Consider the following 19,829-nt stretch of genomic DNA (forward strand, 5'->3'; position numbering starts at 1 on the left):
ATATATATATATTATATACAGTATAGTAGTATTAGTAATAATAATAATAATAATATACTATACAATAATAATGTTAAAATGAAATGTCATTTTATATATATATATATAAAACTAAACTAAACTAAACTAATCAACTATGTTATGATAAGTATTTTATTTTATTATATATTTTTTAAGTGTGCTATTTGTTAGCGTATTAATTGAAATATTATATAAAACCTGTTTTTTCAAAAATATTATGACAAATATTTGTTTAAAAGAGATTTTTTGAAGAAAAAAAATCATTTATAAAATGACTATTATTTATTATATAAAATGATTTTTTAAAAAATATATAATTGTATAGTTAATGTGTTTAATCTAATTAATAAAAAAAAAATTTGATAAAAACTATTGTATTTTTTTAAATTACTAGTTTTTGTAATTAAAAAATAGGGTTATTATACCACAGATTAAACTATTAAATTGAAATGAATGATAAAATATTAGGACATTTTTTTAAAAACATAATTATTTCTATAATTAAAAAAAATTAGATTTATATTTTATAAAATGACTTAATAGACAATTATTTGATTTTTAAAAAATTATTATTTAAAATCTTATATATAAATATATTAATATTATTAGCATCATTACTAAATAAATATAATACAGTTTATATAATTAAAAACTATTTATTTGAAAAAAATAAAAATAAAACCTATTATCCGTATAATATAATATAATATAAATTATTTATTTTGAAAATATGATTTTAAAAAAATTAAAAACAAAATTATATTTGAAAATATAGTAATAATATGCTTAAGCAATTTATTAGTATTATTATTGATATATTAATTTTTATAATAACAAACAAACAAACAAATAAAATTAAAAAAAATAATAATTAACAAGAAATTTAACTGAAAAACTTTTGCTTTTTTGTGGTCAATTGTGGCCACCCGGGAGTCCAGTCAGTCAATTAATGTTTTATTTTGGCTACAAATTTGTTGCTAAAAGCGCCGACACATCGATCGACTCCCGGTTTGTTTTTGTCATCATTGCATAGAAAACATTGGGTATTATAGGAGGCCTCGAAACCGGCCTGATTTGCGCCGCACTGGTAGATGGCATCCGGTTTACAGTCGCAACCTTTGAGTACCGGTCCGTATTTTAGTCCTCCGCTAGTAGTGTCCACACGATTGGTTCGTTTGCCGCAAAACTGGCCAACCCATAGACCACATTTACAGCCGTCTGCTAACCCCAACCCCCACACGGAGATTATAATAACAATTGAAAATATATATTAGTTTTACAATAAAACAAAAATTTAAGCAAATAATTAGTTATTTTTTTATTGTTGTTGTTGTATACAAACCGCCGCCACAGTCGGACTTAGCCGCCAATACATTGACCACTGCCAGTGTGGCCAACATTAGACAAACCAATAGTTTTGACATTATTTTTGTAGGTTTTGAATTTAAAAAAAAAAATAAAACAATTGTTTTGTTGAATACAATAATAATGATTTATTTTTTTGTGGACAAAATGTTCGCGCTTTATATACAACTAATTTTTTAAAAATAATAATATTATCTAATTGTTAAGCTATAAAAACTAATAAACATAAAATTGTGCAATTGATAATTTTAGTATTATAAAAAATAATTTGATAATAAAGTAATTTTCTTAATATATTACCGTATATTATAATTAATTAAGCAAGGTTTTTATTATTATTATTATTATAGTGATAGTATACTTAAATATATATATATATATATATATTAATTTATAATTTTATAATATTGTATGATAAAAAATAAATAAATAATAGGACAATAATTGATGAGATTTTTTGCGAAAAATTAAAATTTTTATTATATCTCTTATAATAAAGATACTAATGTTATATTATTAAGTATTTTTTAGTATATATTATATATATATATACATTTACCTGGATCAATTTTATACAAATAATAAAATATTGTATAAATATATATAAATTTATATATATTAAAGTATAAATTTAATTATGGTATTATAAGAACTATATAAATATATATATATAATTGTATAAATATACATTACTAAATTATATAGATTTGTTGTTGTTATTTGATTGAATGGTTTTAATTAATTTTTAAACAATTAAAATTTAATATATATATATATATAAAGTATTTATAAATAATCTATAATTTTTTTAAGTACATTTACTGGATATTATACAACTAAAAGTTATTACCATTTTAAAAAAAAAATAGTTTCTATTCAATTGTTTATTATAATTCAATTTATTAGAAACATATGATTCAAAAAAACAAAACAAAATACATTAATAAATTTAAATATAAATATAAGCTTAAGCAATTTTTTATTATTGATATATCAATTTATAATATAATAATTTTTATAATAACAAACAAATAAAATATAATAATAAAATTAATTAAAAAATAATAATAATTAATTAGAAATTTTCAGGGTAATTTATTTTATATGTGATCATATATATATTGACTATATCGCCACCCCCACCCACCCCCTTTGGTTACTCAAACTTGATTTCAGTATTTGATTTCGTCGTTGTCGTCCGATTGGCCAAAAGTGTTGACACACCGGTCGACTCCCGGTTTGTTTTTGTCGTCTTCGCATACAAAACACTGGGTATTATAGCTGGCCTCGAAATCTTCCTGATTTTGGCCGCACTGGTAGATGGCATCCGGTTTACAGTCGCAACCTTTGAGTACCGGTCCGTAAGTGAGTCCATTGTCGGTAGTGTACTGCCGATTGGTTCGTTTGCCGCAAAACTGGCCAACCCATTCACCGCATTTACAGCCCTCTGTGTAACCCCCCAAACACACACCCACCCACCCGAAAATTATTATAATAAAATTAATAAAAATTTTGTAATTTTTTATTGTATGTGAGTATACAAACCGCCGCCACAGTTGGGCTCCGTAGTTGTGTCAGTGGCCAATACATTGACCACTGCTAGTGTGGCCAACATTAGACAAACCAATAGTTTTGACATTTTGTTTTGATTTAATTGTTTTGTATTTTTTAAATAAAAAACAATTTTGTATTTTTGTTGAATAATATAAATGATTTTTTTTTGTTCAGACAAAATGTTTGCACTTTATATACTACTTATTATTTTGGAGGGGGGGGGTAGGAGAGGGTGTAATAAAATTATTATCTAATTGTTAGGCTATAAACTAAAATACTAATAATTGTATAATTAATTATACAGTATTACTAAAATTTAATATAATTGATTAAAAAATTAAATGATAATAAAGTAATAATTTTATTAATTTATTATATTATAATTAATTAAAAGCTATGATTTTATTATTATGGTAATAATATTTTTAATTTTTAATTATAATTTTATAATATTTAGACATATTGATGCAATTATTTTTTATAAAAAAAATAAATTTTAATTATATCTCTTATAATAAAGATACTAAAGTTCATATAGATTTAACTATTATTATTATTAAGTAGTTTTAGTTTATAATTATTATTGATATATAAATTTAGATATATATTATATATTTAGCTGGCTAATTTTATAAAATAAAAATATGATTGCATTTTATTAGCTTTATTTAGTTATAAATGTAAATTTAATTACTTTATTATAAATACTATATATACTATAATTTGGTTGAATATAAACAATTATACCAAAACTTATAATTAAAGCTATTTTGTTGATGTTATTGTTTAAATGATTTTAATTAATTTGTAAATAGTTAAAATTTAATATATTATTATATTTATAAATAATTTAAAAAAATACATTTACTGAATATTATTCAATTTATTAAAAATTTCAACCAACAAAAAAAACCAATTATTTTAAGTAATAAAAAAATAATTTTGTTAAACAGTAAAAAATTGTTACCAATTATCAATTTTTTACTATTTAATTGTTTAATTATAATTCAATTTATTAGAAATATTATTAAAAAAAACAAAATATATTAATTAAAATTTATATTTAAATATATGCTTAAACAATTTATTATTATTATTATTATTATTGATATATCAATTTATACATTAAATTATTTTGGATAATAACAAACAAATAAAATAAAAATTTATAATTAACAAGAAATTTCGGGAAATTTTAGTTTTATATTTTTGCAATTGTTTTTAAATTTTTTAGTCCAATTTATTTGGTTTTATGGCTAAAAACGCCGGCGCATCGGTCGACTCCCGGTTTGTTTTTGTCGTCATCGCACGTAAAACATTGGGTATTGAAAGAGGCATCGAAACCGGCCTGATTGGCGCCGCACTGGTAGATGGCATCCGGTCGGCACCGGCAACCACTTAGTACTGGTCCGTATGCCAGTCCATTGTCGGTAGTGTACTCACGATTGGCCCGTTTGCCGCAAAACTGGCCAACCCATTCGCCACATTTACAGAAAGCTGTAAACCCATCCACACATACACACACACACACACACCCACCCGATAATTATTATATTAATATAAGAAAAATTAATTTAATTTTTTTTTTGAAATAAATAATTTAGTAAATAATAATATTTTTTTTAGTATACAAACCGCCGTTTGGGCACTCCGTAGATGACTCATCCGCCAATACATTGACCACTGCCAGTGTGGCCAACATTAGACAAACCAATAGTTTTGACATTATTTTGCTTTGGTTTAAATTGTATTGTAATTTAACAAAAAAAAAATCAATTGTTTTATTTTTATGTTTTGTTGAATGATTTTTATTTTGTAGACAAAATGTTTGGGCTTTATATACTACTAATTTTTTATGGGGTATTATTATTATTATTATATAACGGAATATAAAATTATATATATATTATCTAATTGTTAGGCTATAAAAAATTAAAATTGTGTTATTGATAATACAGTATATATATATTGTAAATTTAATGCAAATAATTGATAATAAGGTAATTAATTTTTATATATAATCATATATTTTAATTATTTTATTATTATTAAGATTATTATTTAATTATGTTATGATTTTTATAATTACGGTATTAGAGCGATAATTTATATACTTATATATTATATGTTAATTTATGATATAATTTTTATAATATCGTATAATAAAATAATAATTTTAATTTTTGATGCTATTTTTGCGAAATATTGCAATATTTTTTTTAATTATTATAACCCCTTTAGTAACTAATTATAGTTTTAATATATTAAATAAAAAAAATAAAAGAAAATAAAATTATGATTGCATATGATTTTATTTAGTGATAAAATACATTTTAAAAATATTTAATTACTAACTATATAAATAATTACAACAATTTTTTTATATATTTATTTAGATTAATACAATAATAATAGTAAACTATAGATTTTATTGTTGTTATTACTTGAATGGTTAAATTAATTTTCTTTTATAAATTTAAAACTTAAAAAATATTATTTTTATAATTTTTTAGCACATTTTTCTGACTATTATACAACAAAAAAAAAGTTTGTTAAACACTGAAAGTTGTTACCATTTTTTTATTAAATAAATTTTATTTCTATTCAATTGTTTCTTATAATTTAATTTATTAGACAATTTATTATTCAATTATAAATATAAATACTGTATATGTTTAAGCAATTTTTATTGATATATCAATTTATACAATAATAATAATGTTTATAATAATTAAATTAAAAAAAAATTAATTCAAACAAGAAATTTATAGAAAAATTCATTTTTCCGGTCAATTGTTTTTTTTGTCCTCCGATTTACAGGTCTTTGTTTCTAAAAGTGTTGACACACCGGTCGACTCCCGGTTTGTTTACGTCGGCATCGCATGTAAAGCACTGGGAGTTATAGGAGGCCTCAAAATCTTCATGATTGGCGCCGCACTGGTAGATAGCTTCGGGTTTGCATCCGTTGCCTTTAAGTACCGGTCCGTATGTGATTTTTTTGTCTGTAGTGTACACTTTATTGGCCCGTTTGCCGCAAAACTGGCCAACCCATTGGCCACATTTACAGCCATCTATTTGTTTGATTTTTTGTGTGTAATAAAATTTGTTGTAATAAATTATTAATTTTATTTTAATAATTAATTTTGAAAAAAATAAATAAAAAATAAGATTTTTTGTTGTATACAAACCGTCTGGACAGTCGGCGACCGCCAATACATTGACCACTGCCAGTGTGGCCAACAATAGGATAACCAGTAGTTTTGACATTATTTTTTGTCGGTTAATTGTATTGTGATTTTTTAATTATATCAAATTGAATACAATAATGATTTTTTGTTTGTATGAGTAAATAAAAATTGAAGCGCTTTATATATACTAATTTTTTTTGTTAAATTATATATACAGGTATACGATATAAATATATATATATAAAATATATATAAATTATAAATATATATATATATATATATATATATATCGATATTTATCAAATCTTATACTATAAAAAAACTATAATAAATAAATTATATGATTGATAATACAGTATAGAATTGAATGGACAAATAATAGATAAAATAATTATATTATATTTTTAATTATGTTATTTAATTATTTATGCAATTATTATTATTTTTATTTATTATAGTGATAATATACTTGTATTTTGTAGTCATAATAGTATATATAATATTATATCAATTTTTAGCCATAAAATTCATAAAAAAATATTATATTAATTATTATCAATGTAGCAATTATTAACCTAATTTTTTTTATGTATTATCTATTACCTATGTAATTTTTTTAAAATGTTATTTTAGTTATTTATCTAAAGTAAGTATTATATAACTTATATATAGTTAAAGATTAATATTATTTGATGTTTTTTTGTTGTTGATAGTTTAACAAAAATAATATAATAAAATAATTATAATAATTAGTAACTAATATCATATATATATATATATATATATATATATATATATATATATATATATATATACATATGTATATATTGCAAAATTTGATAATTAAAACAATTATTTTTTAAAAAGCAAAAGTTTTATTTTTTCAAATATAATTATTTTATTGGTCTCAAGATTTTATTATTTTCGTTGATATATTAATACAAAAAAAAGTTTTAACACAAATATAATTTAGATTTATATATTAGATATTATTAATCAATGCAATTACAGTATTATTATTATTATTATTAATTATCAATTTCACATATAATTATTGTAATCTATTTTATTATACAAATTATTATTGAAATAATATTTTAAATGTATTTTAAATCTAACACAATTTTATATTTATTAATTACAATATATTTAGTCGATATATGTATGTATTTTTATATATTGATTATCGAAATAAATTGATTTTTTAAAAATTTATTAAAATCGTTGATAATTTTTTTAAAGTAAATTTTATAATAAGTCAAGTCATATAATTTAATAAAAGTCATAATAAAATTGTAAAATTATAAATATAAAATGTAAATATATCTAATAAATTATTACTATTAAAATAAATTATTTGTAAACTATCACTATTACTGTATCTATAAAAAAACTTATATTAATTAAATCTATTGACTTAACTTATCTTTAAAATTTTTTAATTATAAAAGTTTGTAATTTTTATCTAGCTTAATTTGTTTTAATATGCAAAAATTTTTGTTCACATTTATTGTACTGTATATATATATTGTATTTTTTTGTTTATTAGTTATTAAAATAGTGTAAAATGTAATTATACACACATATAGACTTTATATAAACAATTAACAAAACTATTTGTTTTTTTTATAAATGTTTAATTAAATGATTGATTTATTAAACACATTACACACACACACACACACACACACACATACATACATACATATACACACATTATTAGTACATATATGATAGTCAGTCATAGCTATTCAATAAAAAAAATTAATAAAAATATATTTAGTTATAATTAATTAATAATTTAGACGACAATATAATGTACAGATGATATAATGTTTAAAATAATTAATCATTTAAAAAAATATATAATTAAACGTAATAAACATATATATATATGTAATGTATTGTAATTAGCTAATAGTAGCACATGTTTTAAATTATTAATATTTTTTCATATATATATATATATATATATATATATATATATATATATTGTATTAAATTTATACATCAAAATAACAATTGCATCAAAAAAAACCATTATTAATAATTTCCATTAAAAAAACTTAAATATATAAATATAGTATTTTTCTGAAATTTAAATATCTAAATGTGAAAAATTATATCTATTTTAATCTATAGTAATAGTAGTAATTAATTAATTAATAAAAAAATTTCTTTCTTTAGCTAACACATTAAATCATTTAATACATATATAAATGTTGAATATATGTAATGAAATTGATGTCTAATTAAATAACTTTTTTTAATAATAAAATGTTAACATTTTATTATCAATAAATATATGGAAATTTTTTTTTCTTCTCAAATCCTTTCATAATAATTAGTTAATTAGAAAATTAAAACATAAAATAGTTATTATTATTATTATTATTTGTCTATAAATTTGTTCAAAATTTTAATTGTAATATATATTTATATTTTTATATATACTGTATATATATATATAATGTTGGATAAATTAGAGAAATTTTCTAATTATATAAAAAAAATTATATTAATAAAATTCTAGAAATTTATGTCTATAATGTTCTAGGAAAATTTACCTAATCTATAAGTATAATACTAATAATAATATATTAATAGTTTAACATTATAAATTAAACAATTATAAATGTAATCTATTAATAATAATAAATAAATTAATTAAAAAATAATTTACTCATATTTACCCAAACACTAAACTGGACCTACAATTACTGTAAATATAATACATGTAAATTAATATACAGTATAATACCATTTAGGGTAGTAATAGCAATACTACTAATAATAATATTGTTGTTGTTATTTAATAAGTTTGTAAAATTGTGTATTAATTAGAGTGTAATAAAAAAATAAAATTTTCTATTTATATATATATAAATTATATATATAGTATATAAGTTTAAAATTCAATACTTATATATATATACATATTTTTTTGTGTCTGTTTATAACTATCAATAAATAGATAAATAAATAATTAAATATATGTATATATATACTGTATTTTTTAAACACACACATATTTTTTCAAATAATGATTATAATTTTTTTTATATACAATATAATCAATATATTTATATATATAAAATATGGACACACACTATTTGACTCGTCCGCTATTAGTCCTCAATCGGGACACTTGACCGGTACTGGTGTCCTGGACTCTACCGTTTTTCTTGATCTGTTCCCTACGTTTCCATTTAGCCAACCGTTTCCTCAAGAGATCACCCAAATATTCATTCCAGTTATCAGGCAATAGGACAACAATAAAGCCAAACATTATCAATAAAATGCCGCTTAGTTTCATATCTTGAAATACCGACTTATAGATTAGTATATCGATTACTATTAATAAAATAATAAAATAAATAAATTTTGTTAAAAAAATTATTATATAAAATACTTTTAATTATATATAAAGTACTTTTAATTATATATAAAATACTTTTAATTTATATATAAAGTACTTTTAATTATATATAAAGTACTTTTAATTATATATAAAGTACTTTTAATTATATATAAAGTACTTTTAATTATATATATAAAGTACTTTTAATTATATATAAAGTACTTTTAATTATATATATATACATTATATATATATATATATATATGTATAGTAATTACCCGATGATATAGGAATGGCCATAAATATACCCAAATTCAGAAACAATTCGTACGTCCAAACAATACCGAAATTACCGAAAATATTGGCCAATAGTAGCAATACGGCCGATCCGGTCAACGTTGTCCATGGAATCAATGACCAGACAATGGTTTCGGCGCCAAACAAATACAATAACATTATCAAAGGCCACATTAGAATTGCATTCATTAAACCGATTAACGAAAAAAATAGCGACATTTGGGCAAAACTTGTGTAACCGATAATACGTTTGAAAAATACCTAAAAAATTAATTGTTTTAAATATTTATAATAATAATAATAAAATTATTAATAAAATAAAAAATTACTTTATAAATAGCGGCGCCAATGGCTGAACCAATAGCAATGGTAACCGCAGCTAATGTCTTATGTTGGACGCCATCCATGTATACTAACAGTGCGATTCCTATATCGCATATTATCACAGCCACTATCTATTAGTTAGTTAGTTAAACATTAGGAGGAAAGTTATCATTTAATAAAAAATAATATTTATATATATATGACTTACTCTAATGCCGACAAACTGCTGGTGTAGGACTACCCACGATAGCAGATAGACAATGGATACGGAACATGAAAACAGGGCCATAACTACCGTTACGTCCAATATTCTCAACGAAAATATTAGCATATAGTTTGTTAGTATCCATAGGAGACAAAAAGATCCGCATCGACCAAAAAATTGCATTAATGTAAACCCCTTTTCCATAAATCCCTGGACACTCTCACTAATAATAATAATAATAATAATAAAATTAAAAAAAAATATTAATTAAAAAAAACTTGAAAATAAATTTTCTGAATATATAATTATATATTACTTTTATATATAAATTTATAAATAGATATAATATGTATATGTGTTTATCCAATAATTATTTATAAATAATATTATAAATTTAAATATATATATATTGTATTTATTTTATATAATTTTCATTATTAATAATATTATTTAAAATAAAATTACACAGAAAGTAATTTACTAGAAATTTGATATTAAAATATTTGATAAATTAAAATATCTAAAAATTATTTCATGTTAACAATTGTTTATAAATTTGTTGTTGTTGTTATTGATAATTAAGCAAAAAATAAACATTAATTTTTTTTATATATTATATAAATATATTTCTACCAGTTTAAAAATTTTTAATTATAAAAAAAATTATACTATTATTATTATTATTATTATTATTACTTACACAAACATTTTTTTAATGGACTCGTTTTCTTTATGACAACACGAACAGCACAGTTGGCTAATGATATAAATGGGCAAAAACATGATCATCCATAGGGAACAATACCAGGTGGCCAACAATGGACCGTCAAATATAATTTCGATGTCTTCCTCTATTATATAGGTTGTCTATACATATAAACACATAAACCAACAACAAAAAATTTAATTAATTTTAATATAATTTTTTCAATTGTTTCAATACCTGTGTCTCATGTTTATCACTGCCGCCACCGTCGCTGCCCCCGATGTCGGCGGCGGCGGCGGCGGTACTAACATTGGACGTCAAATGTAGGGAAAATCCGTTTGATTTGTATGTATTGTTTGCGAAACTGATTTTCATTAGATATAGAGCTCCAACCCATGTAAACGATATGGAAATCATTAGGAATATTCCTCGTAATATTTTTTTCGTTTTTACCGAACATTTTTCCGTATAATTTTCCTCAGTATCGCTATTTGTTTGGTCATTAATTCCTAATATTTTTTATTAAAAACAATAATTTTATTAATTATGTTTTTTTTGGTAGTAATAATTTGTTAATTAATTAGTATAAAAATTAATTAAGTAATTTAAAACATAATACATTAAAAATAAAATATATTTATATATTATGTTAATTTTTTGTTGTTGTTGTCTATTATTTTTTTTGTTTGCATACTATATAATAATTATTTACTATAATTTATGTTATATAATGTTGTGTATAGTACTGTAGATATAAAATTTTAAAAAAAGTTATTTGCATATAATAACTATTATATATATATATATTTTTACGGGTATTATAATCTTATATGAATATTCAAAATGGGAAACAAATAATGAAAAATAGATTTATATATATATATAATATATGTATATATTTGGATATGAAAAATGTGTTTTGTAGTATTAAAGTAAGATTACAGTATATTTATAATTAAATTTTGTAAATATTTTATTTAAAAATTTTACGAATATTTTCAGAAAACTAAAATATTAAAAAATATTTTATAATTTAATTATACAGAATAATAATATAATTAATGTTATTTTATATACAGTATTATTTTTATGTAGTTTTTATGCTAATGTTGTTAATAAAGTTTAAATTAAAAAAAAAATTGATTATATATTTCTATTTATATTGTAACAAATTAAAAAAAATTTAATTAAAATAATCAATAAAGTTGAATTATACTAATGTATTTTCAACTATATTTAGTATAAAAAATAAATTTATTATGTACTAGATTAATTTATTTAATTGGTTATTTTTTTTAATTTAAGTAATTAAAAATTTATAATAATTAGTTTTTTTTCAATTAAAATAAAATATTTATATAATTATAAATATTTTCGCAGATGACCTTATATGTTATTAAAATATTGATTATTTTAAATTATTAATTACTCAAATTAAAAAAAACAAGCAAATAAATTAATCTAGTACATAATAAAATTATTTTTTAAAATAATAAATACTGTAGAAAATACATTAGTATAATTTAATTTTATTGATTATTATAATTATCAATTAATTATAATTATTTTGTTATTATGTATATAATATAAGTAATGATATTTACTTTTGATTACAAACACACACACACACACAAAATTGTCAATAAATTTACTTATAATAAATATATACACAATTTATATAACATATCAATATATGTATATAATATATATATATATTGTAATAACAGTTGAATGACTTACCAAATGGTCTAAATTTAGTTGAGTTGACAGCACTGACAAGCATTTTATTTTATTTTTTTTAAATAGCAATTAAATTATTTGAAACATTTATAAACACTAATCATAATAATATAAAAAAAACATTTTTACTAAACAATGACAGCAACAACAACAACAACATCAACGACAAAACATTTGTAGAATTTATTATTATTTTTTTAAATGAAAAAAATCAATTCAATTCAAAAGTCAATTAAGTTTGACATTATAAAACTAAAAACTAAAAAACATATAATTTTTCAAAATGATTAAACACATACACACACACTATATTAATAAATAATGTGTAAACATTGTCAATGATTTAGTTTTTAACAACAATTTTTTTTAGATATTTAAATGTTTACACCGATATATAGATCATAGATATTTATTGTAATTAATTAATTAAATACATTACAAGTAGTTTGGTTTTTAATCACATATTTTTTAATTAAAAATCAGTATTATTATTATTAATAATTTATATAATGGGTTATTATATTATATTGTTGTTGTTGTCATCAATGGTGTTGAATATACACTATATATATATATAAATATAAAACAGTAGACAGAGAATCGCTAATATTCTGTATGTATTTTTATAATATACATACAAACAGTGTATTCATATATTATATATATATATATATATATATATATATATATATATTAAATGTATGTATAATTCAATACATAATTTGTGTACAGAATTTTGAGTCACTTTTTTCTCATCACTGTTTGGCTGTATTTTAGGCAATATTTTTCTGAGCAATCTCTTCGTCAGATTCTGTATTAATATATATATATATATATATATATATATAATATTAAATACAATATTATATATATGGTATATACAGTATATATTTATATATATATTGAGAATATATTCTTATATACTATTTATATATACAGTAGACATTCATGTCAGACAAACATTATTACTATTGTTATTATTATTATTATTTATTATTATTATTATTATTATTATTATTATTATTACTTTTATATTATATTACCTATTATTATATATACAAAAAATTTAGATTATTATGTAATTTTATTTTTTTTACTATTATATTATTCAAATAAAATGTTAATTTATAGTACAGAATATTACTGTATATATTATATATAAAATTTCAAAAACTACAGTAATATTTTTTTAAAAATCTAAATTTATTTCTATATTTATATAACTGAGTATATAATACCTGAAGTACTTTCAAAAAAAATACTTGAAAAAATATTTTTAATATATATAATTTTATTTTAGATTTATATAAATATATAACAACTTTTTTTATACAACATTATCTTGTTTTTAAAATATTAATAATAATAATAATAATAATAGGTCACATATAAAAGTGTATGCCATGATTTTTTTTATTTAAAATAATCAATAATTTATATGCTTATGCATCCAACTAATGCACACAAAATAACAAACAAAAATTGTTTTTTTAATAAAATTTTATTTTAGTTTCCATTAAAACCATATACAGTATATATTTCAGAGATTCAAATACAGTAGTTTATAATATACTCTATATATATATATACTATGGATATTGGATTGCATTTTACTAATACTATTGTATGATATAATAACCGTTATTTTTCACGATTTACAATACATTAAATAATAATAATATTTTACTATTTTTATAATAAATACTTAAGTATAAATTGTTTGAATATTTTATTATATATCAGATGATAGAAATTATTTGAGAAATTTGATTTAAAAAAAAATATAATTAATTTTCTATGTTGTCGTAAATAAATTGTTTGTCATTTTTATTTTATTTATAATTATATAAATTTTTTAACAACAACAACAATATAAAACAATGAATAAATTAAATATTTTTAATTAATATTTGCATTATAATAATAATTATTATGTTATATAATATTTATTATTATTATTTTTAATATAATTTAGTTGTTTTTATATCTATTTGTTATGTATTAATAAATTAATTTCATTTCCATTTATTATACTAAATATTTGATTAATATTTAATACGATAATATATATATATATATATATATATATATATATATATATATATATATATATCTATATAATTATTGTTATATTAATATTAATAAATAAATATGCAATTTTATATCTATAACTAATAAATATTTAATGTTATATATATATATTTTTAATAAATTCATATAATGTTTATACAAAAATATGTTAGCAATTTAAACAAAATATTAATTATTGTTTAATGATTCATTCATACTGTATATATTCATTGATAATATATATTATTATATTTAAAAAAATAAATATTACTACATAATTGCAAAATACAAGTTTGAAAATTTTTCAATTTGATAAATAAATGTCAATATTTACACAATATAATATTAATAGAAAAAATAATTAAATAATATATATTTGATTAATAAAAAACTTTTAGCTTTTTTTGTGCACAAAATAGTCTACAATTTCATAGTAATAATAATAATACTAATGATTAACAAAAATCACGAAATTATACAATTGATAGATAGATATTATAGATATGACTTTAATTTATGGGACAACAAAACAAATATAATAATAATAATAATAATACTAATATTAAGACCACAATTATAAATGTTTGATATAGTTATTGTCATTATTAGTGAAAACAAGAGTTGCTATAGAAATATAATATATATATAAATGAAATTAACTTTTTATATGAAATATTTTTATATTATATAACATTTGACATACGGTAGAAATTATATGATAAAAATTATATATATATATATATTTATACTGTATATTATTTGGTGCATTGCAGTTGTTTTTTAAATACAATTATAGTCCACTAATTAATATATAATTAAAAAATTAATAATAATAATAATAATCTTTCAATGTTTCCAATTATTTTATTTTAAAATATAGATTTTAGTAGAAAAATGCAAACTAATAATTTGTTTGGCCATCAATTAGTCAATTATTATTTATTATTATTAATAATAATTATAAGTTTATCATTGAATATATTGATTATTAATTGTGAAAGTTTGGGAAAACATCTAATTGAATGCCAGTTTACCAATAATTATGACAATCCCTGTATTCATGGTATTTGTATGACAACAACAACAAATTTTACATCAAATTATGATAATAATAATAATAATAATATTAATAATAATAATGATAACAATGATTATCATGATTATCAATGCTATTGTCATAATGGCTATACGGGTGTCAATTGTAGCCACAAATTTGATCACTGCCTACACTATAATCCATGTCAAAACAGTTAGCAATTATATTATATTTTTTTTATTAAAAGTTATATAAATTTTGTTTAAAAAAAATATCAATCTTTTTCTATACATACGATATTATTAATTATAATTATATATATATAAAAGTTTATTCAATTAAAATTATATATTTATATTTTATTAATTATATAATTATTTTATTTATTTATATATTTTAGATGCTACCTGTCGTAATCTAGATAACATACCCAGTGGTGACTTATTTATGTGTGTTTGTGTACCTGGATATTGTGGTATTTAATTATTATTATTATTAATTAGTTTTAAAAAAGTTTATTAATTATTAGTTTTTAAAGTTTATTATAATTTACTTAAAAATTAATTTAGTAGACAGTATTTAGACTAATACTGTATATTGAATATTAATATTATTATTACTGTAATAAACTTAAATTGATTATTGATTTACACATATTTTCTGACTAATTAATTATTAGGAAATTATTGTGAGATTGAGATAAACGAGTGTCAATCAAATCCATGCCTTAATGGTGTAAGTAATGGTTTTTTTTTAAAAAAAACTACTAATTTATTTTGTTTTATTGACATTTATTATATTATTATTAATATTAAATCATTATTTTTTTTTATAAAATAAAAAATTTTGTACAACAACAGGGTATTTGTACGGATCAACTAAATGGATATACATGTAACTGTCCTAAAGGGTTAGTCAATAATAACTTATATATATATATAAGTAATATAAAAATAACTTTTGTTTTTTAAAATATGAAAAACAGATTCAGTGGAAAACAGTGTGAAATTGATATAAATGTTTGTTTGGATCGTAACTCAAGTGCCGGCGCCGGTCGGATACAGTGTCTCAATGGTGGCACATGTATTGATGGACCGGGACTACAATATTTTTGTGCATGTAGCTTAGGTATGTAATGTTATATATATATATATATATATATATATATATATATATATAGTTTAATTAGTAGTAGTATACACATATAATTAATTTGATACTAAATTAAACTAATATATATATATATAGGTTATACTGGACAAAAATGTCAGTTCAAAATAAGGGAATGCGATTCAAATCCATGTTTGAATAGCGGCCGGTGCGAGGACAGGGACTATGGCTATCAGTGTATATGTAATTTAGGTAATGATTTTAAAAAAATATATATATAAATAATTAATTTAAATTAAAAATAAATAAATAAATATTTAAAGATTGGACTGGAAATAGATGTGATCAGCCATTAGTTGAATGCAATGAAAATCAAAATGAAAATCAATGCAAAAATCAAGGTATTTGTAGAAAACTGGTTAACACTTCCTCTTCTTCTTCTTCTTCTTCTTCTTCTTCTTCTTCTTCTTCTTCTTCTTCTTCTTCGACATCACTGATGATAATCAGTGAAAAAAATTCAAGAAATAATAATAACAATAATAACAACAATACTATTATTAATATTATATGCTTTTGTTTGCCCGACTTTTATGGCCAGTATTGTGACCATCGATTCAATGAATGTCTATCCAATCCGTGCCTGAATAATGGTATCTGTGTGGATGGTCTGGACAGTTATCAATGTATTTGTAGCCAACCCTACTATACGGGTATCAATTGTCAAATTGATTGTTCAGATCCGCTAAATCAATCAAATCAATCAGATTATTATTATTACTGCCATAATATTATTACTGAAACACCACCACTAATTGATAGCACATTATCATCAATTACTACTACTACTACTACTACACTGCCATTGCCATCATCATCATCGGTATCATCACCTGTATTTAATCCAACAATTATTACTACATTGCCATCAATTGCTACTACTTATTATACACCATTGTTGTCGACGACTATTGAATTAAATCTATCGGATGTCATCGTAACGCCAACTATGCCTACCTTAGACATCGTCACCAGTCATATGACACCCACACCTATACCTATCACACCTACCGTAAGTTTGTCACCATCACTGTCATCATCATCAGTGATATCTGATCGGCAATTATTGTCCACATCAAGTATCCTATTTGGTCCGCCCTATAATACTAAACCCGATAGTATGACTGAGCTTAACAATGATACTATAATTAATGATAATAATATTACTATAAGTGACTTTAATAACAGTATATTTATACCAAAATTAAATACAATTAATTCATCGATAGTTTATAGATTGAAAAATACTAATAAAAAAGTTTCAAACAATTTTCTAAGTATTAGTTTAAGTCTAAAAATTTTAAATATTAATAATAATAATGATTTAATTACTACTATATTATATTCAAAAAATTTAAATAATTATGAAATTTTACTATATTTAGCAAATAATACTAAATCATTAAAACTATTATTATGCAAAAATAGTGAACAAATACTATTAATTGATACAAAATTTCAATTAAATACTACTAATAGTACTACTATTCATGAGTTAATATTTGATAAAATTGATATCAATTTAGACACAATAGATAACCACAACCACAACAACAATGATAATAACCGTAGACTTAATTTTATGATATCAATCAATGAATTGCATAATACCGGCGGTTATAAACAGTTGACCACAAATGAGTGGACACAACTGTGTCTATTTCAAGTATTTTATTTGGGAAAAGTACCCAAATCTAGCCAATTAATAGTCGGTAACAACATATCGGTGCCGACTATTACCGAAACCGCCGCCAATTGGTTTTGTGTCCAAAATCTTTATCTAAACAAAGAGGAAATGCTGGTATCGGATGCTCTAAATGTTACCGATATTACCGAATGTATGGCAAACGGTACGGAAGTTTGCCGACAAAATCCGTGCCGTAATGGCGGTCAGTGTCATAGCAATGGTGGTGGTGATGGCCATTGGTGGCACTGTCATTGCGGACCGGGATTTACCGGCAATTTATGCCAATTGGCTGTTTGTGGCGATAATCTGTGCCAAAATCAAGGTATCTGTTTATTGCCGAACCGTTACAACTATCTGTGTATTTGTCGATTGGGTTGGACCGGCCGGAACTGTCAGCTCAGTAATTATATACTATTTTTTTGTTGTTGTTGTTAACATACCTATTATTATTGCTAACTGTCCTCTCTATTGATTGATCTGAAAGAGCCCAACAAAACTATGGCCGCGTTTAACATGGATTTTACTGACCGATCGTTCATTAAATATGATCTCCAAAATCATATGCAAAATACTAATCATTTGGAAATCAGGTTTCGTTTGGCAACACTTCAGCCAAACCAGACCCGAGCAGTCATACTGTTTATGTCCAGTAGTTTTCAAACCAATCAAAGTCAATGTCTTAACGACAGTCACACCATCAACAACAACAACACTACTAACTTATCTGTCATCGACTATATGATGGTATCACTGGATCAGTCAGTTTTGTACTATCGGATCAATTTAGGACACGGTTTGTATAAAAGTTTTTTTCAATAAAAAAAATTAATTTTTTGTGTGTGTCTATAATTTTTGGTATGTTTTTTTTTTGGTTATCCATTTTAACTAACTAATAGATAGTTAATCTATATTTACTAATAATTATAAATAAATTAAAATAAAAGTTAAGTTGAATTTATTTATTTTTTATAGCTAAAAGTTTCTATATTCAACTAATAGCAATAAATTTATATATGTATATATATACAGTATATATATTTATAAATGTCATATATATTAATATAATGCTAAAATTAATGCATTTAAAAATTAAAATATACACAATTAA

General features: G+C 20.8%; 4 protein-coding genes across 4 annotated transcripts; all 4 read right to left on the bottom strand.

Annotated features, from left to right (window-relative positions):
* Positions 1-861: 861 nt before the first annotated feature.
* LOC128956176 (uncharacterized) lies at positions 862-1,518 on the bottom strand. Its single transcript, XM_054301859.1, has 2 exons — positions 1,364-1,518; positions 862-1,239 (listed from the first exon to the last, which is right to left on the bottom strand). The coding sequence occupies exons 1-2, from the start codon at positions 1,443-1,445 to the stop codon at positions 968-970; spliced, it is 354 nt and encodes a 117-aa protein (XP_054157834.1). The 5' UTR covers positions 1,446-1,518; the 3' UTR covers positions 862-967.
* Positions 1,519-2,429: 911 nt separating this feature from the next.
* On the bottom strand, positions 2,430-3,102 carry LOC128956164 (uncharacterized). The gene is made up of 2 exons (XM_054301847.1): positions 2,932-3,102; positions 2,430-2,833 (listed from the first exon to the last, which is right to left on the bottom strand). The coding sequence occupies exons 1-2, from the start codon at positions 3,023-3,025 to the stop codon at positions 2,559-2,561; spliced, it is 369 nt and encodes a 122-aa protein (XP_054157822.1). The 5' UTR covers positions 3,026-3,102; the 3' UTR covers positions 2,430-2,558.
* A 2,530-nt stretch (positions 3,103-5,632) lies between these two features.
* LOC128956167 (uncharacterized) lies at positions 5,633-6,302 on the bottom strand. The gene is made up of 2 exons (XM_054301849.1): positions 6,129-6,302; positions 5,633-6,011 (listed from the first exon to the last, which is right to left on the bottom strand). The coding sequence occupies exons 1-2, from the start codon at positions 6,205-6,207 to the stop codon at positions 5,755-5,757; spliced, it is 336 nt and encodes a 111-aa protein (XP_054157824.1). The 5' UTR covers positions 6,208-6,302; the 3' UTR covers positions 5,633-5,754.
* A 2,935-nt stretch (positions 6,303-9,237) lies between these two features.
* On the bottom strand, positions 9,238-12,806 carry LOC128955287 (putative thiamine transporter SLC35F3). The gene is made up of 7 exons (XM_054300942.1): positions 12,762-12,806; positions 11,259-11,530; positions 11,016-11,182; positions 10,319-10,538; positions 10,116-10,241; positions 9,768-10,047; positions 9,238-9,482 (listed from the first exon to the last, which is right to left on the bottom strand). Exons 1-7 carry the CDS (start codon positions 12,802-12,804, stop codon positions 9,238-9,240), a joined length of 1,353 nt encoding a protein of 450 aa, XP_054156917.1. The 5' UTR covers positions 12,805-12,806.
* Positions 12,807-19,829: the final 7,023 nt, after the last annotated feature.

This window comes from Oppia nitens, unplaced genomic scaffold (assembly GCF_028296485.1).
Source record: "Oppia nitens isolate AA-2021 unplaced genomic scaffold, nextdenovo-longstitch-racon4-pilon3 scaffold2_pilon_pilon_pilon, whole genome shotgun sequence".
NCBI lineage: Eukaryota > Metazoa > Arthropoda > Arachnida > Sarcoptiformes > Oppiidae > Oppia > Oppia nitens.